The 22,052-nt window shown below is 43.6% G+C and overlaps 4 protein-coding genes across 9 annotated transcripts in view; 1 reads left to right on the top strand and 3 right to left on the bottom strand.

Moving 5' to 3' along the window:
• Positions 1–6,730, bottom strand: part of UNKL (unk like zinc finger) — a 60,941-nt gene extending 54,211 nt beyond the window's left edge. For 3 of the 6 annotated variants that reach the window (XM_075514682.1, XM_075514678.1, XM_075514676.1), the window contains exons 1-2: positions 6,593–6,730; positions 880–1,089 (exon numbers count right to left, since the gene is read on the bottom strand). In XM_075514682.1, the coding sequence (XP_075370797.1) occupies positions 880–1,089; positions 6,593–6,681 (299 nt within the window). In that variant the 5' untranslated portion in view covers positions 6,682–6,730. Of the gene's footprint in view, positions 1–879; positions 1,090–2,957; positions 3,056–6,592 lie in introns of those variants that run through there. The other 3 variants (XM_075514677.1, XM_075514680.1, XM_075514681.1) reach the window with 3 other exon arrangements.
• UQCC4 (ubiquinol-cytochrome c reductase complex assembly factor 4) lies at positions 4,026–5,884 on the bottom strand. Its single transcript, XM_075514697.1, has 2 exons — positions 5,772–5,884; positions 4,026–5,693 (listed from the first exon to the last, which is right to left on the bottom strand). Exons 1-2 carry the CDS (start codon positions 5,795–5,797, stop codon positions 5,339–5,341), a joined length of 381 nt encoding a protein of 126 aa, XP_075370812.1. The 5' UTR covers positions 5,798–5,884; the 3' UTR covers positions 4,026–5,338.
• Positions 6,362–16,122, bottom strand: GNPTG (N-acetylglucosamine-1-phosphate transferase subunit gamma). The gene is made up of 11 exons (XM_075514692.1): positions 15,994–16,122; positions 15,839–15,893; positions 15,523–15,590; positions 13,406–13,460; positions 13,204–13,287; positions 12,055–12,148; positions 10,361–10,475; positions 9,716–9,798; positions 9,323–9,451; positions 7,833–7,914; positions 6,362–6,802 (listed from the first exon to the last, which is right to left on the bottom strand). Exons 1-11 carry the CDS (start codon positions 16,037–16,039, stop codon positions 6,678–6,680), a joined length of 936 nt encoding a protein of 311 aa, XP_075370807.1. The 5' UTR covers positions 16,040–16,122; the 3' UTR covers positions 6,362–6,677.
• On the top strand, positions 16,070–20,375 carry TSR3 (TSR3 ribosome maturation factor). The gene is made up of 6 exons (XM_075514691.1): positions 16,070–16,204; positions 16,353–16,569; positions 17,387–17,580; positions 18,375–18,548; positions 19,979–20,042; positions 20,120–20,375. The coding sequence occupies exons 1-6, from the start codon at positions 16,108–16,110 to the stop codon at positions 20,265–20,267; spliced, it is 894 nt and encodes a 297-aa protein (XP_075370806.1). The 5' UTR covers positions 16,070–16,107; the 3' UTR covers positions 20,268–20,375.
• Positions 20,376–22,052: the final 1,677 nt, after the last annotated feature.

Raw genomic sequence — 22,052 nt, forward strand, 5'->3', positions numbered from 1 at the left:
GTGACTACAGCCTATAACACGAAAGATACCTGATTCGTGACAAGTGCTGCTATACACTACAGTAACCAAAATAATTAATCTTCAATTTTTAAAACAGGTGACCAGTATAACTACATATTTCCTGGCTGTTTTCCTGAAAATTTTTTTTGTCAGAAGTCCTTCCTTGCTTCCATCACTGCAGAAGAAGGTAGCTCCTCTGACATATGACCTTAATAAACCCAGCTCCTCTATATATGCCTGCCTGCCATACCGTACCATTTGCACATTCTCATCTCCACAAAGCTTCTACCCCTTCCCAAGTTCACCAAAGACCCTCTGTAGCCTTTATCTAGAAGAGACACATGTCCATGGAAATGCAGACACTAACGGGCTAGCCAGACAACTAACAGTGAACTCCTTCCTTTGCTTTTTCCCACTGGAAGCATCACAAACCTGTCGTTCTCCTCTACTACCCATCAACCTTCACAAAACTTATGTAAGTTTAAAATCTTGAAGCCACCTCTGTACAGTAGGGTGTGCACCTACTGGTCCATTTCAAAGTTGTCAGGAGAAAAAGGAAGCACAACTGGAAAAAAAAAAAAAAGGTGCAGCAACAATACTAGCACAAATGTGCAGGAACAATACTAGCAGAAAACCAGTTTCTTGTGTTATGCTTTAAAGATAGTCACAATGCAAAATCATAGTTCTAACTCTATGATAGCCTAAAGAATACATGCTTATACAAAGGTATATGTGCCAAAAATTGACACATATAGAAATCTGTTTTCAAATAAACTGCAGCAGGATTCTATCAATCGTTTTCACTACGGAGAAATTAGCATCTTTCCTTAACGTCATTGATAACACTATAAACACCTAGGACTGAAAGAAATCACTTACTCATCTCCATCTGGGCAGATTCCTGTAGTCTCATCATATTTTGTACAATAAACATCTGGACTGTAGTTAAAAGTCCCATCACGCCTTCGTATAGGTCTACGACGACGCTGATTTAGGAAATGCCAATGAAAACAGGTAAATGGTCTGTGCTGGGCACACTTGTGCTGCAAAAATAGGGGGCACTGCTCTGTCCTAAATTCCTTTAGATACCTAAAAAAATTAAACTGTGTTACAAGTTTATCTTATTGGAGGCACATTTTTACAGTATTAACAGGGCACTTGACAATTCAGTGCACATAGCCCATGAAAAATTGTACAAATGTACCTGCATACAGTTTTAGTTCCTATGCACAATTTACTGTTTAGCTGTTGAATACAAGTGACTTCATGTTTTATGACAGGTGCATTACTAATAAAATACAGTGGAATACCTGGCAAATCATACTATGTTTTGTAACTAAACTAAAATCAAATAAATGCATTAATTTAAAAACCACAGTATTTAGAATATTGTCCTAGGTAACCACCAAACAGAGATTATAAATCCAACAAGTTACTTGAATGAGCATTCATATTCCTTGCTACCATACAAAATAGTCCTACAAAGGCTATTTTAGCTAAATACCACATCTAATGTAAACATTAGTCCTTAATCACAATATTCCCAGAATGTGGACACACTATATAGAAAGCTAGAGGGTTAAAAGAGGTTTATGAAGGTTATCAGGGGCTATGAGAGGACTTCAAGAAAAGTTATTTTAGCGACTGTTACATTTGTGTTGAGACAGTCTGGGGTCTTTGAAGGTTACTTAGGTGTTAGTAAGACAGTCCTCCACTAGCATGCAGGGCACAGAAGCTAGTTTGGAAGTCTGATACTTCTTTCCACATGATATCAAGAGCATGCCAGACTGGGCACTACTGCAGCATTTGTCAAAGGATGTAAGACAGTACTTCTTCCCATGTCAGTTTATGTATCTGTTAGACATTTTAGCAAGTTAATTAAGTCACTAAAGTTATGGAGTAGGCATACTATTGCAGAGGAAGGGGTATATGGGGGCTTTGTGGAAGAACCTCCAAGTCCCCAGAAGTCTCTAAAAGGGTGCAAGAGGCGTAACAAGCTACAGGGGAATTGAAGATACAGGGAAAAGAAAGGATTAGAAAGGGAATAAAAGGTATCTTTTCGTTCTCAGGTGCTTAAATTGGCACATGGGGGATGTAATGACACAGAGTTACGAAGCATGTCTTTTAGAGGAGAATCTCTAAACTATCCAGGATTGTGGGGAGGAAAAAAAAAAAAAAAGAAAATTTTGGACATTAAGGGCTGTAGGATGGGTTGTAGCAGTATCTAGGCAAGTGGCTACATTCTTGTGGTCTTCCAGAGAGTGCTGGTAACCCAACATTATAGAAGTGATGATACAGGGGATGGGAGTGAAGGAATGCCACAATTAAGTGATAAATTATTCCACATTTGTGGGGAGCACGTGGTCCTACAGGAGATGGGCTGTCAGTAGTGCTAGAGGGCTGCAGGGACTTTATAGACCATATCAGAAGAAAACGGATAGGCTTGCAGAGAGGATGGAGAGCACATGCGAGCTGTCTTTCAGTATGGCAAGGTCTGCAAAAATTATCACGGAAACGTCCCAAGGGCTCGAGCCGACGCTGGCTACGCAACGCTTAGAAGTGGCAGGATTGCTGTCATGGCTTAGAGAGGGTGGGCTCGGAGTGCGAGAGGGTGCTGCGGGGCTCGGGACGCCGGACGATACCGGCAGGTCACGGTGCGGACCAGAGAGGCACGACCGCGGGAGCGGACGCAAGCGCTCTGCAGTCAGTCGTGCTCGGCCCGCCTCTACCCGGCCGGCGCAGAACGCGGCTTCCTCCCCGCGGCGCCTGGAGCCGGAAAAGGAGTACGGCGGAGGCCGGCCAGGGCCAGGCGGTCTCCTCACAGCCTTGCCGCCAGCGCAGAAGGCCGCGCGGAGCAGGCCTGGCACACGACCGGGCCCTCCGCCTCGGGTCCCGAGGCCTTCCCCGCGCGGCGCTGGGGCCCAGGGAGCAGGGCGCCTCCAGGGCGCGGTACCTACGTATAATGCGTCGGCTGCTCGGTCTGCGGACACCCGCCGCCCCGCGACACCGCTTTCGAAACCGACGGCATCTTCCCCGGCCGTCGGCAGAGCGCAGGCGCAGCCCGGGCCTACAGGCCCCGCCCCCCCCGCAACGCGACCCCGCCGGCCCCACCCCGCGAGCGCGCGCCCCGAGCGCCGGCCCGCTGCCGCGCGCAGGCACCAGCCGCCGCGGCACCGCCTCCGCCGCGCGCGCGCGAGCAGGGCGGCGCGAGCCGAGCCGCCCCGCGTGCCCGGGCACCGCCCGTCCGCCGCCGGGGCCGCAGCGCGAGCTGGGACGCGGTGCACCCGCAGGACGCGCCCGGCGGCGCCGTCCGCGTCCTCCGCGGCCAGGGGTCTCAGAAGGAGCACGCGGAGCCCCCTGAGCCAGCGCCAGCTGACGGCCCGGCTCTGCGCGGAGCGGCCAGGCGCTGCGGCCGAACGGCCGGCGGGTTTCCCAGCGCCGGGAAAGCACGAGACTGTAGTCCAACAGTGTCGGCTACCAGGAGCTGGTGGAAGGCCAGGGCTTACGTGACGCTGGTAAGGGGGATTCAGGCTGGAACACGGAACGTCTAAAGAAGCACTACTGTCCTTGGGAGAGAAGCACATCCTGAAGAAATATGTAATCTAATTAGGATGTTTTGGGAACCATCCGAAACAACTGGTAGGAGCGTGATAAGGAGCACCCTCCCGCAAACTATCCTCATTATAATCCTACATGTCACACCCCTCGAGCTGGAGACCCCGGCCCAAGCAGAGACCCCTCACCGCTCAGCGTGGGCAGCATATTGAAGTAGTGCTGTAGCTTTAGGTTGAAATAAAACAAATGTAGACCAATAGAAAGCTGCTCTGTGTAATTACTTATGCCTATGCATAACTAGACTGTATAAATACTGCACCTGCGTGACCAAACTTTGTGCTAGCTTTGTGGAGCTACCACCTAGCACCCATCTCTGCGCAGATATGAAATAAAAATATCTCTGCCCTGTGTGTATATTGGTGTCTCGCACACCAGGTAAACGACCTCACACTTGTGGGATAACAAGACAATAGTGTCACAGGTGGAGATTCTTTATTAAACGCCCATCACATCACCCCAAAATATGGCACGCAGGGAGGGGCAGCTCTTTATGCCCTCACAGAAAGCAGTATGTTGCTGGGTTCATTGTTTTAATAGAACAGGGAGGAAGCAAGCTCGTCAGAGAAAGGCGTTACGCCTTCGGTCAGTACAAATAAAATCCCAGACTGCCAGGATGTCCTGCACGCGGATCTCGCTTGCCACAATCCTACTGCAGCGACATTGAATCCCAAGACAAGTTAAACCTCCTGCCAGCACCACACCGCCCGTACTCAGTCCCTAGGCATCAGCCAGGTAAACTACAGGGACCACAGCAAAATCAAAAGCCATGGTGGTGCATGTTGCTCAGAGACTGATCAGTATGAGACAAACATGGTGTTACCTCAGTTTTCTCTGTAGCTCTGGCCTGCCCTGTTTGGGGTTTTGGTGTGGTTTTTTTTGTTTTGTTTTGCTTTTTGAAGGGCACAAAAACAGTTTTGCATTTTTACATTTGAAAGCTTAAAAAAAAGCCTCTAACTTTGAAGGGAACCAAGTCGCGTTAGTAGCTTAGATTCTTCCTCTCCAAGAGGAGTCTCCACAGTGTGCAAGTTTGAATATCGACGAATCTGCAGGAAAAAACAGATTCTACATTGCTCAGTGAAAGCAGGGGTTTCCTCCTCGGTATCATGCAAGTCAGTCCCTTCGACTCCCTGCAAAAACCTCTCCTACCAGTAACCTAAATCAGGCATGCCTAAAAAGTTCTACTCCAGAAAGCAAGCACCGACTATGCATTAAGGGTTGAAGAAGGTAATTTCTACGTTATTCAGCAGAATTACAAAAAAAGTCAGAACAGAAAGAATCACGTATTAATGAATCATACACTTACAGTTGTCTTCAAAGTAAGTTGAACATACTCTGTGACTAGGAAAATGTCAAGGTCACCTTCAGCAGCAATTTTACAGACTTACAGCTTTGATACTTTTATACACTGCATCCGAGAAAAATAATCCACGGAAAAGAGATGGGTTGTATAAAACGTATCTTCAAATGCAAGTTGATTTGCAATACATTCTGTTCATCCCTACTGTGCAACGCAGGAAGAACTACTCCTTGTGCTACCAGTGTAAATTACTAAGCTAAGACCAGCACAGAAAGCGGCACGCTACATGGAGCACCAAGCTTGCACGACAGGGCTGCTGACAGGCTGGAAAAGCAAGCTTTCCCGTTAAGGTGTCGGTGCAGCTTGTAACCCGGTGAATGCCAGCAAACTTTCGGCAGCTCCTTCGCTGCAGCCGCGCTCCCGTCCTCATTTCTCCTTCTGCGGCTGCAAGGGAGCGCTGCTTTTTGGAGCCACATCTGAAGAGTCCACGGTCTGACCGGAGAAAACCGCTTCCAGCCGCTCGTCGATCTCCGTTCGCTCCCTGAACACGCACCAGACCAGGAGCCCGGTGCACAGCAGACTGAGAGGCAGCACCTTCGCCCACGGCCTCTCGTGGTCGCTCCCCATCGACCGGCTGACGCTCCACGCCCGCGGACTGGCCCTGCTGGACGAGAAGGGGATGGCGCCCCCGCCCTCCGCTTCCGCGCCCGCCGCGCCCTCCGGGCCCCGCCGCCGCGCCAGCCACCTCCGGGGGGCGGGCAGGCGCAGGGAGCGCTGCGCCCTGCAAAGACACACGCGTCAGCGGCGCGGCGCGGCGCGGAGCGGGCGGCCCGCAGCCCCGGCCCCGCGCCCGCCTCACCGCCAGCGGCCCAGCGCCCAGCTCATCCCGGCGCGCCGCACTGCCCCGATCCTCCCCGCGCCGCCCGGAAGCGGAAGCGCGGGCGCGCCGGCGGCAGCAGGGTCCCGGGCGGGGGGCGGGCCACTGCCGCGGAGAGGGCGGCCGACGCGGGGACGGGGGTGGGAGGCCTGCGCGCTGGCCGCCCGGCCGGCTGACGAGGCGGGAAGCGAGGCGGCAGAACGAGTGGAGACGGCGTTCCCGCGGCCGCCGGCTCCGCCAGCGACGCTCCCGCAGCTGGTGTTGGACGAGCTGCTCCACTGCGTCCCGTATTAGGTACAGAGAACTGCCAGGTGCGCCCTACCACAGCCGTCCTCGTGTGACAGTCTGCTGCTCCCACAGCGCCTTTCCGCCAGACCCTGAACAGCTTGCTCCTTACCCACCCGCAGCCCAGAGACGAGGGCAGCCGCTGAGCACGGGCGGGTGGAGCGCTGCATCAGAAAACATTTCTTTTCCCGCTAAAGTCCGCACGGAAAACGTTTTAGCGTACGGATGAAATAACATGTTCGTAATATTGTCCTTGCTGCCTTTCATACAACATCGTACAGCCTTGGTCGTGAACTATTTTGTATTTACACCACCTGTTTGCATGCTTGATCAAAGAAAATAAGAAAGCTGGGACTGCAGACACAGAATGTGTAAACCTATGCCCAATACTGGCCTTAGCAAAGACTTTTGACAAACGTTCTCAGAAACAAGCCAACTGTTCTCAGTAATGGCGAGCCCTCGCTCCATTATGTTCCCTTTGCTTTAGGGCAGAAATTCAGAAAGTCCAGAATACTCACAGAAGGGAAATCACTTTAGTGCAACAATACGCCTTCAATTTGCTTGACACTCCATATGAACTTGCTGTTGACCACCCAAATCTCTTCATACAGTATCATTCCAAATTCCTGTATCGCCATGCAGGTGCTCATCTTCCTTTGGCCCATTAAGAACAGTTGTCGCTGCAGTTGCCAGTTTGTGACTTACATGTTCAGCACTGGTATTTTCAGCTGTAATATTTAAGACATCAGTTACTTCTGCTTTTAAACATCAAAACATTTTTGTCACAGAATTCACTAAATAGTTTTGAAATAAGTCATCTAGAGTAAGCTGTGAATTCTGCTTTTGATTATACAGTTCTAATCTGCAATAATTAAATGAACTACCAAACAAGCAGAAATACTGTGCAAGTTACATAGCTAATAGTTTAAACATGCAGACAAAACGTTTTACAAAAATTCTAAGAGGAGTTTTCCCTAGTGAAGAAAGTCACCAATTCAAAAAAGCAGAGAAGAAAGTTTCTCGAAATGAAGAAAAAATTAAGTATGTCACTAATTTTAAGCTAATTTAGTTAGCTCAAAGGTTCATTGTTTTCTTGAGGTGCCAATTCTGAACATAAAAGGTGTAAACACATATTCAGGAAAATTAAATCCTCCTTAGACAAATAGTTCATGTAATAATGGGCGGGGGGGGGGGCAAAAAAACCCCCAACAACAAAACCGAAAAACAACTTGTCTGGAATTAATCCAGATAAGCCTTCTTTCCTTCTAAAAACTGCATGTGATATGGTACTTGCCTAACAGAAATCAGAGAGAGGGAAAAAAAGGTGACTAAGAAAGGATAAAAACAATTCAAACAGATACAGAGAACATTTCAAGTGTTCTTGAAGAAGTCAGGCCTTGTGGCTGACTATCCACACAGTGGAGTCACTTAGAAGATGCTTATGTGCTACGAATACTGTAAGGCCAATTTCCGTTTTCTTTGGCGCCTTCAGTACCGGAGACCAATTACAACAGCAATCAAAATTTTTCTATAAAGCTAAAATTTCAAGTCATCAGCAAATGATGACTTTGGGGGGGGGGGCAAAATAAGTCCTCTCGCACAGGAATCAAGGTCTAAGTACTTATTAAAAACTTTGTCTACTGAATTTTACTTCCATGTATGACAGATTATTTAATCCTTGCTGTAACCGAAAACAACATTTGGGTAATCACATTCTGTATAGACAATAATGAAAAAGAACAGTACAAAAAGACTCACCAGAATTTCCTTTGTATGCAATACCATGCTGACTCAATAAATCCTTAAGTTTTTTTATTTCTTTAGAAAGTTGCTTGTATTCCTAAGAGAGAAAATACATTTAAAATGGCTCTCCCACTCTCCAAATGCATATATAAATGGGAGTTTATAAAAAATAATGAGCCTCTGCACGGCTGTTACAGCTTTTGACTTAAAAGATCTTAAAGATAAACTGCTTATTCCAAGAACAAGGTGCACATTTTATAAAAAGATATATTTCTATGTTGCCAAAACAGGAGCCAACTTTTTCCAAGCTTGACAGTAAAAATAAGGAGTGCTTTCTGTAACCATTTCAGATCTATCCTCTAACTAGCATTTTATCACAGCACAAAATTGCATTCATAAGTTTGCTAGAGGACCAGCCTTACTTTATTTTATATTGTAATGCTACAGTCTGGAAATTTGTGACCTCCTCAACTCTTGACCTAGTAACTTCATGTTCTTGCTTTCAGCAATTTCTGTTAACTTACAGAGCCAGGGATTGCTTAGTACTTTTGAGACTCAAACCACGTATCTGAAATCTCAAAGAAGCCCCAGTGTTTTATTGTGGTTTGGTTTTTACACGAATCAAGAAAGAGCAAAAGATTAACTATTTGAGATTCTGTGGTTACCAAAACAGCCAACTTTATGTCAATTAAGCTATGATGAAGCCAGAAAAAGAAGTACAAATTATTAAGTACTGTATTGTTAACTACTGGGAAAAAAAAAAAATCAGTGAATATTCCAGCTCTTAACAGTACCACATCAAAATGGTGATCTTTATGTAAGTATATTCAGCTTAACCACAGTTTATTTGGTTATATTCAGGAATTATTACGTGCTGTTTTGTCTTTGCTACATTTTCAAATAAAATGACAACAGCAGCTTCTCTGCATTAGAATGAATTAATTCCCTTCCATGCTCTTTTTTTGATGTTCAGCTCGCACTACTTCTATTTTCCCCATTTCAACTCTGTTGCAGAAGGACTGTTCACACACATGAAAGTCATTCAGAAACGGACACAGCATAGATCATTCTGCCTTTTGCTTGTGTAACAGCCACCACACTGACACAAGTCTGGGTAATCATCCATAGAGAGAAGTGTCAACATTCCCAAGGCTGGTTACACATTTATTTTCACTAGTAATGCCTTCCTATTTCCAGGCTGATATTCCCCAGAAAGAGTACTTAAAAGGTGCTCATAATCCAAGCGCCTACATTAACTCGTACATACCCCCCCGTCTTCTTATGGGGCATTCAGTTGTGCTGGTTTGTTTTTGACTTAAGGGCTAGAATAAAGATATCGAATCGCTCTGTATGCAGACTGTTACATATTGAAACCAGAAAACATAATCCCATGAACAGATTTCAGCTGAATCCAAAGAGTATTTACATAATGCTGTCACACTGATACTGTCATACAGTAAAAAGGTGGCAATTTAATTCCACATTGTAAATATTATGCTCTATACCTCACTGCACTTCTCCATTGTTTCAAATTCCAGACTTATTTTCTTATTCTGTTTCTCAACTTCCTTTTCTTCTGTTGCCTTTAGAAGTCCTGCTTCCTCAAAAATCTCTTTCAGTATTTTTTTGTATCCCTAAAAAAGAAAGTTTCCAAAAGACAATAGATCAATCCACCCGACTCTCATGTCTCCTTGTAATTTGCACTGGCAATTCCAATTCCTCAAGCTTCACTGTAGAAAACATCACAATTACCATATAGCAGTTACAGAGCACAAAAATTACTATTTCCAACCGCAGAACAAATGCATCCATTCCAAAAGAGGAAAGTGCAGAAGCCAGGCTTGGCTATTTGACAGTAACTGTTCTTTACCAAATAGAGTTGGAAGACATGAACAAACCTGGTCAGTTATTAGTTCATCGTACAGAAGCTGCTCTGCTTCATCCCACTTCCTTTGTAGTGCTTCAGTCAGAGTTGGATAAACTGAAAAATGGAAGTCAAAGCATGTAGAAACCAAGAGCACTGTCCCGCATTAGTTAAAAACTCCTCTAGTAGCATGCAAGGGTGTTTAAGAACTCAATGTTTCTATACAGTACATAGCCTCTACTGCTTTCAAGAGTTGGGGTTAAACTTAAATTCCGCTTCACACATTTAAAGTTTCTGGAGAATGCCCCCGACCAAAGATTTTTCTCTTATTTCCAGCTAGAAGGCCTCATATTTCTTTGTTGAATGTAATTCTAACTGAGCTCTCCCTTTTTGTAATGTAAGTAAATAAGCAGATACTACAGGGCTGATCCCTACGACCAGTCCGAGAAAAAAGAAAAAAAAAAAAAAAAAAATCGCTCACTGGCTCTATACTAGCAATGACAATTTATCTGAGAAATACCCATATGTTATAATGATTTGGATTGAAAATACACTTCATATTATGTGTTACATTTAATACTCATTTATATCAAGTTACAAACTCAACCTAAAAATTTACCCTCGGAGGCTGGCGTAATATGCCAGCTGCTCCACACACAAGTGATTTTCTAAATCTTACCCAAAAGAGAGTGGGGATGGCACACGAGAGGAGTCTCAAATGTCAGAGAGTAAACACAAGTACTTGGCTCAGACACATAAGCCAATTTATTGCTCTTTCCACAGACAAGATGAACCTAAACATCAGTAAAAACAAAGATGAGCAAAACACCTCCACATGAAACAGGACCAGCATTGATGATCAATTTGCTGTCTTCCAATGCTAGCAGATGCATTTCTGTACATACTGGCACGTCAAAGCTTCCAGTGCTGTCACCCACAGAAAAAGAATCGTAGCAAGCACATCTTCAAATTATTTTACCAAATGTGAAAATTGCTTCCTCTAATGGGAAATGATCGTCCTACCCATCGTTGTTCCTTGGACTCCCAAGCACCATATTTCCAGCAAGAATGAGAGTAAAAAGGAGGGTGACTAGAACGCCCTTTAGAACCTCATCTGACATAAGCATAATTCACGTAACAAATTTTAGTTCTGACCAACGTGCTAAATAAAGAGAACAATACACATCTAGCCTGTAGAAATTTGTTTTCATCTTTAAACTTGCAGCACCACAATCTTCTGTCTGTTCAAAACTAAATGCCAGGAAAAGATTTGAATCGCAGTATCAAAGGTCATATAATTCTTTCTGCAGCCCCTATGGGAGATAAAGATGTTAACAAGGCACCTCCATTACAGTACAGAATATTTTCTATTGAAGGTATTTTGTCCCTTATCGCAAGACATTTTGTCCCTTATCCCATCTTCACATTAGTTATTCTTCCAACTATATATCCCTCTCTCAAGTATTGTATTGTCACCCATCACTGTAATAGCTAAGCATCTTCTACATGAAAAGCAGCCTGTTGTGAACTACAGGGTATCTTTAACTCTTCTTCACGATAGCAATCTATGTCACCAGGGAATGTGAGGTTTAATTCATTGTATCTGTAAAACTGTATAACACACTGAAATGGGAGGTGGAAAAAGACAAACATTAATGAATAATAGGATAAAGGACATGTGCAAATCACGTGCCACACATTGGGCAAGTCTCAGACACCCTTCCTTACTCTTCTAGTTGAAGAGTTACTTGGCACAGAGACTGTCTGAATGTGAAAAGGAACATTCTAACCACTCCACAAAATAAGAATTTTGACTTTTTCTTTAAAATGTACTCACACCAGAATCTGTTTCTCTTGGGTTGGTTCCTCTGCCTCTCCCATATATTTGATTCCTTCCTTAATTCTCCTTGCAGGCCCTCTGCTCTTGTTTTAACAGCTTACTTGGCTTCTCAGCATGCTGTTGTTAACTGCCTAATTCTTTCCCCTCCTTTTTCCTGGATGTTATTAGCACAATAGGCTGGCATCTTAAATTCAACAAATAGCTCTTTTTCTTTATTTTTCCTGACACAAATTACAAAGCACTGTATGTTTCTACAGTAGTGATAAGACCAGAATATTCCACTCTATCAAGGAAAAAAAAAGAGTTAAAAGTAACCAATGAGAACACGTAAGTAAACTTCTTCAAAATTTTATCCTGATTTTAGCTTCCCTCCTCCATCCATTCACCTAGCTCCTACAGGAATTCATCTTTATGATTTATATCACATCTTAAATTATGACTTCTTCAAGGTAGGAATGTTTCAGTCTGTAGAGTGTCATGAGTGTGTGTACCAAGTCATGCCGTCTGAATTAGCATAGTCTAGGTTATTATACCTTTGTCTGTCTGCTCTTAGTTTCACACGAGTCTCCTTCCCTCATCCACATTCCAACAAATGTGTTGTTCTCAATTTCCCATTCATGCCAGATTCTGAAAAAATAGGACATCATTTTATTTGAAGTTACTGGAAAGAAAAAGGTGAACACTCAGGAAGAAAAACAGGAATACCCTTACACCGTGTTCAATTTAACTGTATATACTTCATTTTTGTTGTCTTAGTATTTCCATTCCTTACAGCCAAGACCTTATAAACAGTGTAGTTTGTTATCCAGGCTGCTATATAGGGCACATCGACATTACTTTGAGAGCATTGTTTTGGATCAGCTTTCAGTTTGCAAACCATTTGCACTTAGAAATCCATATTTAAATTCAATAAAATACAACTCACAGATCAATCCCACAACAAATTCCATGATGCTAAGTACCCTGTGCAACTCAGATTGTTTGCAGGATTTTTAGTGCTGGTGAGAGCACCTACAAAAACTATTCTCTACTGCTGCTAGTCCTAAAGCCAATGATACTCTCGGCATCTTGAGGTACCATTTTCCTCTCATATTGGCTCACTAACTATTGTGCACATAGGAAAAAAAAAAGAGCCATCTATATACAAAATATTTAGAAAGGCGGTGATTTTAAAGCAGTGCTCTGGTTTATAATTAAATTTATTTTAGGTCTCATGATTTGCATACTCTTGGGTCTTTGAATACTTTGGGATACTTTTTTGGGTCTACGTTGAATCTTTTATTACCTTTTATTAAATATGTTTAACACAACCACTAGGCATAAAGCACTCATTTCAATTCATAAGGTTATATTCAACCCAAAGTGAAAATAGTTAACAGACATGAAATCTTTGTTACTATAAGCTGCAGTTATACATTATTGAATTTCTCACATGAACTTATCACACCTGCAGTTGGCACTGGTTATTAATCAGCCTCCAGCTAAAATAGGAGGTTAGTATTTGTCAACAAAAAAATCTGAATTTTTCAAGAGGGGGTATTTTTATGCATAATGCCTTGGGAACTACAGTGACCTAAGCTGACCAATAAAAGAATCTTAATTTTAAAACTGCCTCCTTTTTGACAATCTCTAAAATGGTCTGCTAACAACACAGGTAAAACTTAAAGGTCTAAAAGCCTCACCCTAAAATCCCACTATAGGCATTCCATCGAAAAGTCTGCTCATGCTGAGTGACATTATGGAAAGGACAAAACTCATACTTGTACCTTAAAAGAAAAAAAAAAAAGACAAGAAATAGAAAATAAGAAATGTTTCAGGCTGAAATAAAAAACTAGTTTGTTCCTAATAAATATATAGAATCAAATATCCAAATCCGTTACTCACGTGGATTCCACAAAACTGAAACACTTGCCAGCAAGCTTAAAGAGATGTGCAGGGCCTAAAAACACCACAAAATGACATCAAGGAAAAATAATGTTTTGGTTAAATTTAAGCAAGTTACTGTGGTGACAAAACTGCAAGGAGTATGTGACAAATTTAGTTTTCTGCTGTACATGAGGAAATTTGTATCTTCCATATGGATTACTGTATGTTCCCACAAGTGCTATATTGGTTTGCATCATGATCTTTAACATTTTTCATCTTCAATACATGGTGAAATAGATAAGCCTCTTTCTACCATAGAAATAAGAAACCTGTGTACAAACAAATATTTGGAGGCCAGATCCATAAAAGGAATCATCAGTGCAGATCTTGCCAAAATCTAACATTGAAATCACTAGAGCTCTTGCTTGGCAGCTGTCTGTCCCCAAAGTCATCCAAACTCCTTGAGTTTATACTAGTGAAGCTCATTTGCTCAGAATGTCGACAGTGCTGCATATTTAAGTTTCACTGAGATTCTTGAACTAGATATTCCTTTTCACAGTTTGCCTTCACAGTCTGATCCGGTTACTATTCAACAAGATAAACCTTTTACTGTCAGAGAGGTCAGCAGTTACAATTCTACTCGTGTAGAATTGAGCATTCCAGCCTTGCTGCCAAAGGACTCCCAAGACCACTAACTTGTCATTCACAAAAGGGCCAAAAGTTCTGAACTATGTGCTACAGGGGTATTTCAGTGTCCCTTGTTTAAGGTAATTTTGCATGGAATGATTACATATTTGTGAGGAAAGGCAAAGAAAAGCAATTACAAAGCAAATAAAATAAAACCCCACCCCGGTTTCTAATTTCCCACTGCCAGGATTGCCTATGTACTTTTTCCAAAGATCTAGACAAGCAATCCTAGAAACAAAGATCAGGCCACCAGAATCATGCTCTCCAGAATGCCCTAACCACTGAGATACAGGCAGTTTCTCTTTCCCATGTGATTTTTCTGACTGTATGATCTCGCATTTCATTCTACAGATTATCATTGGCTTGGCCAAAGGGTTTGCCCCTCTACTACATGCAATCTGCGCCTTAGTGATTAGGATGCTCTCCCCACAGAGGAAGAAAAGCAAATTTGAATGTCCCTGAGGAATGTATTAAACTCATGCCTCCATTTCCTGGGCAGATGCTCTAAAAGAGAAATTATAGGAACTATTACCCCAATTATAGGAACTATTGCCCTAGATTCCAGTTCCATAGACACTCCCAATTTTTCGCTACACGTAAGTTCCCACATCCAGGAAAGAAGGATTTCTAGCATACTGTCCTTTTAACTTTTTTCCTGCTATTTCTGGCATCTTTCCATTCAGCATTCTATTACTAATCCCATTTCTAACTGTTTCACTTTTCACATGCAATACATGCAGAATTTATACATTTGATTTGGGTTTATAAAACATGACAGAAGACATCAAGCAGAGTCACGTACCAAAACACCTGTATTGAACCTGAACAATGTTTAAGTCTGTGCCTAAGGTTAGCAGAGAGACAAGAGTTATTTCCTTTTGCTTACTCTTTGCATTCACTGTTTATTTTATCTACTCTCCCCCATATATGGTCTAGAATTTTTTAGATTCCTGTTTATTTTGCCAAAGTGGTGGATTTATATTGCAGCACCCAGGCTTCATGTGTGAAACCGAGTCTCCGAGATTTGTTCCAAGACTACTCTTAGGGCTTTAAAACAATTTTTTAGTATTAAGTACTATCAGATGATGGGATGACTTTTGTATGACAATCTCAAGGATGTCAGGGATTGTTTCAAGAAGAAAAAAGTTTTTAGTGAGGATCAGAAGGATCTGCGACTGGCTCAAAAAACACAGAATAAAACACATGGATAGCGCTGTGACAAAAGCAGTCCAAGCAGCACTGGGACATGGAACACGGAAGACGTTCATCTGGGTTCTGACCCTTCAGAAGAACAATAAAACATGTTTGCCCATGCTTATTTTCCACGATGCTCATAAAATGACAAGTAAAACTAGCCTTTATCTGCATAAAGTCAAGGCAGACTGTTCTGCAAATGACTGTCACTGAATGGTGAAAACCGCACAAAAAGAGGTAACGGCTGCGCATACCTGATATTGCGGACGGGGACGTCTTTGGCTGCAGCCGATTCGGTTGAGGCAAGAACGGGTTGTTCAGCCTTTCAAAAGAAGGAAAGTTAAACGTTTCAGCGGCGTTACGCCCCCGGCTGCGGTGACCCCCCCCGGCCCGACCCTCGACACCGACCGCCGCGCACGACGCGCGGGGAGCGGCGGCTCCGCCCGCGGCCGGCCAGCGGGGCCGGCAGCAGCGCCCGCCCCGGGGGAAGGGACGGGCGGCGCGGCGGAGGAACCCCCGCCCGCCGAGCCCCGCTGGGTCGCGGGGCAGGACGAGCGGGCGGCCACGTACCCGAACGTGTTCGGCTCCTCCACAATCTTCATCTTCCCCGCCGAGGCGAAGAGACCTGCCGAGCAGAGAGCAGTTGGCGGCGGCTGCTGCGGCGGGCGGGCGGGCGGGCGGGCAGGCCGACCCCCCGCTCCCCCCCCACCCGCCCCCGCGCTCACCCAGCGCCGCACCCAGCGCCGCCAGCAGCAGCCGGGCGGCCGCCATCACCGCTTCCGCGGGAAGCGGAAGGGCGCGGGGGCCACGGGGCGGCCGCTCCGCCCAGGCGCGGGAGCATGGAGCGCGGCCGGCGGGCCGGCCCGCGGAGGGGCGGGCGGTGCGGCGCTCGCAGCCTCGAGGCCTTCGCGGCGGACGCGGAGGCTGCGCTGAGAGGTGCGGGAGCGCGCCGCGGCCGCCGGGCCGGGCCGGGCCGGGCCGGGCGGGGCGGCGGCACGGCCTGGCCTGGCCTGGCCTGGCCTGGCCTGCGGGCCCTGCCGGGCCGGCCGGCCGCTGGGCACTCAGGCGCGCCTGCTGTTTTCAGCTTGCCTGGAGGGCGAGGGGGCGGCGGAGCGGCGCGTCCCGGAGGCGAAGTTCCCGTGCGCCCTGGCCATGTGGGAGCTCGGGCACTGCGATCCCAAGAGATGCACCGGGAGGAAACTGGCGCGGAAAGGGCTGCTCCGAACCCTGCGCCTCCGCCAGAGATTCCCAGGCCTTGTCCTCAGTCCTCTGGCCACGGAGTACATCTCTCCAGCTGACAGGTACGTCGCCGGTGCGGCCCACAGCCAGCGCTGCCCGTCTGCAAGGCCTGCAGGCCGCAGGCTGCGAGGAGGAGCCCCTGGTTCAAAGGCTGTAGCGATGGTACTGTAGGGAGAACGTTTTAACGACTGATGCATGGCCAGAACTGTGCCACGGAATAAATCTGACCCTCCTGTTACATTACGTTGATGCGTGAACGTGAGACATAGAGCCATTCTACTAAATCAGGTTAGCGTTTTTACACGGCTGGTGTGGGGTGAGAAAAGCACCTCTCGAGCCCAGTGAGAAATCAGAGTCTGGGCTTTGTAGGTTAATTTGTTCAGAGTCATGGGCCTATAGCTACTGCATCTTTTATGATTCCGTATTCAAGGTCTTTGGCTAGGCACAACATGTTAACTAGAAAACTTATTTGGGGGAAACATTGAGAATTTTCTTCAAATGTGCCTGCAGAATTTTTATAAAGATGTATTTACTCAGAGAAAAAATTAGTCTTTAGAAGCTAGTGGAGGACCGAAATCTGAACTTTGGTGTACTTTTAAGAATCTGAATGTTACTATTAACCACACTCTTCTGTCACATTTTTAAACCTAGGATTTTTCACTTTCAGTTTGAAACGTATGGATAAACCTTTTTTGCCACATGCATGTTCAGAGGAAAAGCGTGTTATTATTCTTTCTCATTGCACCTGGTTTTGATTGACAGAAGGGGGAGGTTGTAGGCAAATTTGTTGCCGGTATAAAGTGGCAATTGTAATTCTCACCTTATTTTATCAATACAATGATAACAATTTTTCAAATACAGTGATGTTTCTTTTTTCAGGCATGTCATTGCTCAGAGTGGAATTGCAGTCATAGATTGCTCGTGGGCCAAATTAGAAGAAACTCCCTTTAAGAGAATGAGAGGAAGTTATCTACGGCTGCTGCCTTACTTGGTGGCTGCAAATCCTGTAAACTATGGTCGGCCATGCAAGCTGTCCTGCGTGGAAGCTTTCGCTGCAGCTTTTTGCATTGTTGGTAGGCTGTAATGTCTCTTGAAGTGAATATGTTACCAGCAATTCTTACATCCTTAATAGATTAGAGGAGATGATCTGCAGTAGAATAAACTGTAGTGCTGTCCCACTGGTCATCACTTTGCTGAGTTTGGAATCAGATTGTCTAGCTTTCTTCCAAGTACTTGTATCTGGTAGCATCAAGGTATCTGTGGGGTGTTCAAGTCAGCTACTAAACAGGACACATAAACTGATGATCCTAGTTTGTCCGGATGGCACTTACTGTTAGAAAAACTGTTGAAAAAAGCCAGAGAAGACAGAGCGTGAATCCTTAGGCACCTTTGTCTTAACGAAAGGTAACAGCTGTCTGTTAATAGGGTGGGTTCTGGTTAAGAACAGAAGAAATTGCCCTCTCTTGAGATGTTTTGCAAACTCACCACAGAACTTCCTTGACAATTGAAGAGACGTGCTCTACTACACTGCAGACAAATCTTATCTTCTGAAAATTCTGTATGTACAACTGCGCTCTTACTGAAGGACTGTGGGAGCTAGAGCTTGAATTGTTCATTACCTGTACAAAATATTTTTATATAACACTTGCTAAAAGACTATGAACTTTTCTCGCATTCTTTCAAGTTAAACTGAAATCTGAAAATATTTTTAATCTTTTTAAAAGTCTGAATCCCTGAACACTGAAAAGATGCTGGCAAACATCTCACTATTGTAGTGATACCTAAGTATGTACTGAACTTAGAAACCTGTAAGCTGAGTGAAATCTCACACTGAAAAAGAAAACTGATCATTTATTTTCTGTTTTAGGATTCCCAGACCTAGCCACCATTCTTCTAAGGAAATTTAAATGGGGTAAGGCATTTATTGACTTGAACAAAAATCTCTTGGACAAATATGCAGCCTGTCATTGCCAGGAAGAAGTGCTGAGAGTTGAAAAGGACTTTTTAGCCAGTGTCCAGGAAACGAAAGACAAAGAAATAGGTAAGAAAAAAACACAGACATGCCACACACCCCCTTTTCCTAACTAGTTTCTTTACAATCTTTTCCTTTAATCTCATGAAAATATTGGCAAGGTAGAAGATAAGAGCTTTGTTGAGATGTGTTGTGCTGTCTTTATACTGTGTATTCTTCTTACAAGCAAGTTTGCCTATTTTTTTCTCAACTCAAGAAGATGAAAATGACTACAGCAATTTAATGCATATAGCAGTGTATTCGCAGCTGAACTGTGGAGCAGCTACCCTTATTAAATTACGGATATTGGAGAACTAAGGAGTAAAAAGAAAATATGATGCTTCCTCATTTTATCTACAGATGTTAAAAGCAGAGTATGAGTAAAAAGACTAGTAATTCAGGAGGACTATAAGAGAAAGAGGCATACAGTCTGACAGGAAGTTAGTTACACATAAACCTAAGACAGACCTTTAATGGACATGTTTATATAGTCCCTAATCAAGATGTTTAAAATTAGGCCTATAAAGATATGAAAATAGCTTATAAGTAGTACAGTAGTTTATTCCCAAATTATTCCAGTAACTTACTGGTATCCCAGTATTTCAAGGCTATATTTACAGGTGAGTGCTTGGTCTCATTCAAGACAGCACAAAAAAAGCCAAATCAAATGATCAAGAACACACAAAGAGAGATGCTCCTAATTAATGTTCTCCTTTCACAGTGGTTAAGTAAATCCCATAAAAATAGGCCAGGGGATCACACTGTAAGGAGATGGTAGACAGCCTCTAGTTCCTCTGAACTTTGATCTCTTTGCCATGACATGCTAGGCTGAATGAAATCATCCTGCTGTTTGATAGAAGCCTAACTACTGTTACATTAAGCTGAAGACAGTTCTTAAGGGACAACGCTACTATGCCAAATAAAGCACACTTCCACCCCCAATCCTGTTCTTTTCTGGATGGACTGTAGTACCAAAGCTATCGTGCCTTGTTTGACTTTTCTGAGGTAACAGTTCTCCCCAGTTGTGCAAGCCAAAGTAAATCTAGCCCTGCCCATACTCAGCAAGAGCTAAACCTGGACAGCTATACTTCACTGTTCAGTAGATGTGAACTAATGAGATAGCCCTTCATGAGAACATCCATGTTTTCTTACCAAAAGCCTTAGAAACCTATGTGTACAGTCTGACTACCCCTAAAGAGCTACTGAACCCCGGGGGGGGGGGGGGGATGGAAGAGCATGGGAAAGAGTGAAAAGACTAGAATGGGGGCAGGACTTGGCAGTTGTTTCTTACCTCCCCTGGTTTCTGATCAAACAGCTATGGTAAACTTACCAGAAAGCTGAACCAGGCTTCCTATGCCTTCCCCTCCCTGCCAATAATCTTCTCTTAAAATGAAAATGAAGGCAGACCCTTAAAATACGCATTCTTCATCAACGTGTGCATTTTTCCCTTCTTTTTCCAGATCCGTTTGATGTTGACTCAGGAAAAGAATTTTCTAATCCCAACAGACCAATCAATTCCCCAGGGTAATGAAATTTAAGTTAAATACTATTTTTCTTATAATAAGTTGTTTTGCTTTCATAATTCTGAAAAATGTTTCCAGACTAGCACAAAGTAATGAAGAATCTGAGGAGGACAGTGTGAGCACTCCAGATGATGCCACTGAAAGCAGTGATGAGAGCACTCCAGAAGATTATGGTACTGTAAAGTTGCTGCAACAACAGCCAATAAATCAACTATCTGAAAAGTAAAAGAGAAAAAAAAACAACAAAGCCCCAAACAAACAAAAAAACCCACATACCAACAATCCCAAAGAGTTGTAACATCTTGTATAAAGAAATTTTCTGGTCAACAGTTAACTGTGTGGCTTGATCACCTGTAACTCGGTGCTTAGCAAACACCTTCCTTTAGGTGAACCTCAGGCTGTATGTGGGTTTATAGGTCCATTTATGCACATAAAGGCTTTAGGTTATTTAATTTTTAGATAATTGTTTATGGAATGCTAATTATGTAAAGAGCCTGAAGCTTAGTTACAAGTTAAAAAACCCCCTGTATTCTAATCAATGTGTCTGGAAAGTGGTTTATAGGGATTATTTTTACCTAACAGTACATTAGGTAAACCCTTCTAACTTCAGCTGGAACACGTGACTCTTGAACAGGGCAGTAACTGAGTACCTACCACATAAGAAGCCTCCGACTTTTTGCAGGCTTGAACCTGCTGTATGTATTTCAACTACGTCTAGTTTAGGGTAAACTGACTACCTAAGCTTAAAAGGAAAAAATGCTTCCTGGAATTGTTTCAACATCTCGGTATGTCTTTTCAGTAATTTTACATGCTATTTTTTTTTTTATTTATTTACTCTGATAGACAGTCCTAAGCAGCATACAATGTTTTGGCACTTTATATTCAGAACTGTACCATAAAATTCCAGGTAACAGGTTCAGCAATGCTATCTGCCTGCATTCTCATTACTTGAAGTGGCACTCTACCAAATACACATTGTCTGGCCCTAAAGATTTGAGTCAGAGACTCTCATCAGCACTAGCCTCTGAGTTCACTTCTCCATGTGCCTGCCAGTTTGTATAGTGAAAGTGCAGCTGTTTGTTAGCAGTTGTTTTCTGCACGTTTAAACAGAATGCTCTTTCAAGTTTCCAGCACCCAACTGGAACTTATTTAAACCTAAACTTCAGCAACCCTTCAGCGGAACTGGAGATACTGAGGACAATTCATAGCGTTACCTTCATATATACAGGTTCTTCAAGTCACAGCAAGATTTTCACTGCTTGACCGTCTTCTACTAGAGATTAAATGCTAGCCCTACTGGAGCTAGAACTGGGAGTCACAGCAGCAGTTTTAGTAGTACAAATACTCCATTTCCCTTTACAAAGGAAAAAAAAGAAGCCCAAGTAAATTAATTTGACACGAAATCTTTTCCTTTAACTCAGTTCTCAATTATTCCTTTTCCCACCCCAAGCATATGAAGTCTTTCCCAAATCAGGTGTTGTAACAAGGATTTCTAGACAGTTACAAGGAAGCAATCCTACACAATTTTTAAAGGACTGAGAATAACATGAGGGTGTTAGCTATTCTAATTTGGGGGAATGCTTTTATGTTATAAAGCTATTGTAATCAAATGCAGACAAGCAGAACAGATCTGAGAACAGAGCTGTATCACACTTAGAATAACTTAAGTCTCTAGCAGTAGCCATTTTTTAATAACAAAAGCACTGAAGAAGCTACAGCTCAGATGGAACAAAACTTTTCACACTTCATTTGTTTTGCAGAATGATTTTGACTAAAAAATACAATTAAAAAAGCAGTGAAAGTTTAATAGAGGGCATATCAGCTTGACATACATGAAAATAACTTACATAATTTAACTGATTTCCTTTACAGAAGGAAACTGTAATTGCATAGAGCACGTCCTTTTCCTAAAAGCTATATACATTGACATATGGAAGAAGGCACAGAAGTATTTCTGATAAACAAGTACCATTTAAAATCCCCAGTTGCTGCAGGTCCCCTTGCATTCCTT

Source organism: Mycteria americana, chromosome 12, assembly GCF_035582795.1.
Source record: "Mycteria americana isolate JAX WOST 10 ecotype Jacksonville Zoo and Gardens chromosome 12, USCA_MyAme_1.0, whole genome shotgun sequence".
Lineage (NCBI taxonomy): Eukaryota > Metazoa > Chordata > Aves > Ciconiiformes > Ciconiidae > Mycteria > Mycteria americana.

Coding starts and splice junctions, on each gene's coding strand:
- UQCC4 (XM_075514697.1), bottom strand. CDS start 5,797: ATGAGCTGGGCGCTGGGCCGCTGGCG. Junction 5,694..5,771: donor TGGGCGCTGGGCCGCTGGCG/GTGAGGCGGGCG, acceptor GTGTCTTTGCAG/GGCGCAGCGCTCCCTGCGCC.
- TSR3 (XM_075514691.1), top strand. CDS start 16,108: ATGGAGCGCGGCCGGCGGGCCGGCCCGCGGAGGGGCGGGCGGTGCGGC. Junction 18,549..19,978: donor AACGAAAGACAAAGAAATAG/GTAAGAAAAAAA, acceptor TTCTTTTTCCAG/ATCCGTTTGATGTTGACTCA. Junction 20,043..20,119: donor AGACCAATCAATTCCCCAGG/GTAATGAAATTT, acceptor AAATGTTTCCAG/ACTAGCACAAAGTAATGAAG.
- GNPTG (XM_075514692.1), bottom strand. CDS start 16,039: ATGGCGGCCGCCCGGCTGCTGCTGGCGGCGCTGGGTGCGGCGCTGG. Junction 12,149..13,203: donor GCCTATAGTGGGATTTTAGG/GTGAGGCTTTTA, acceptor CTATTTTTTCAG/AATCTGGCATGAATGGGAAA. Junction 6,803..7,832: donor TGCATACAAAGGAAATTCTG/GTGAGTCTTTTT, acceptor TAAATATTACAG/CTGAAAATACCAGTGCTGAA.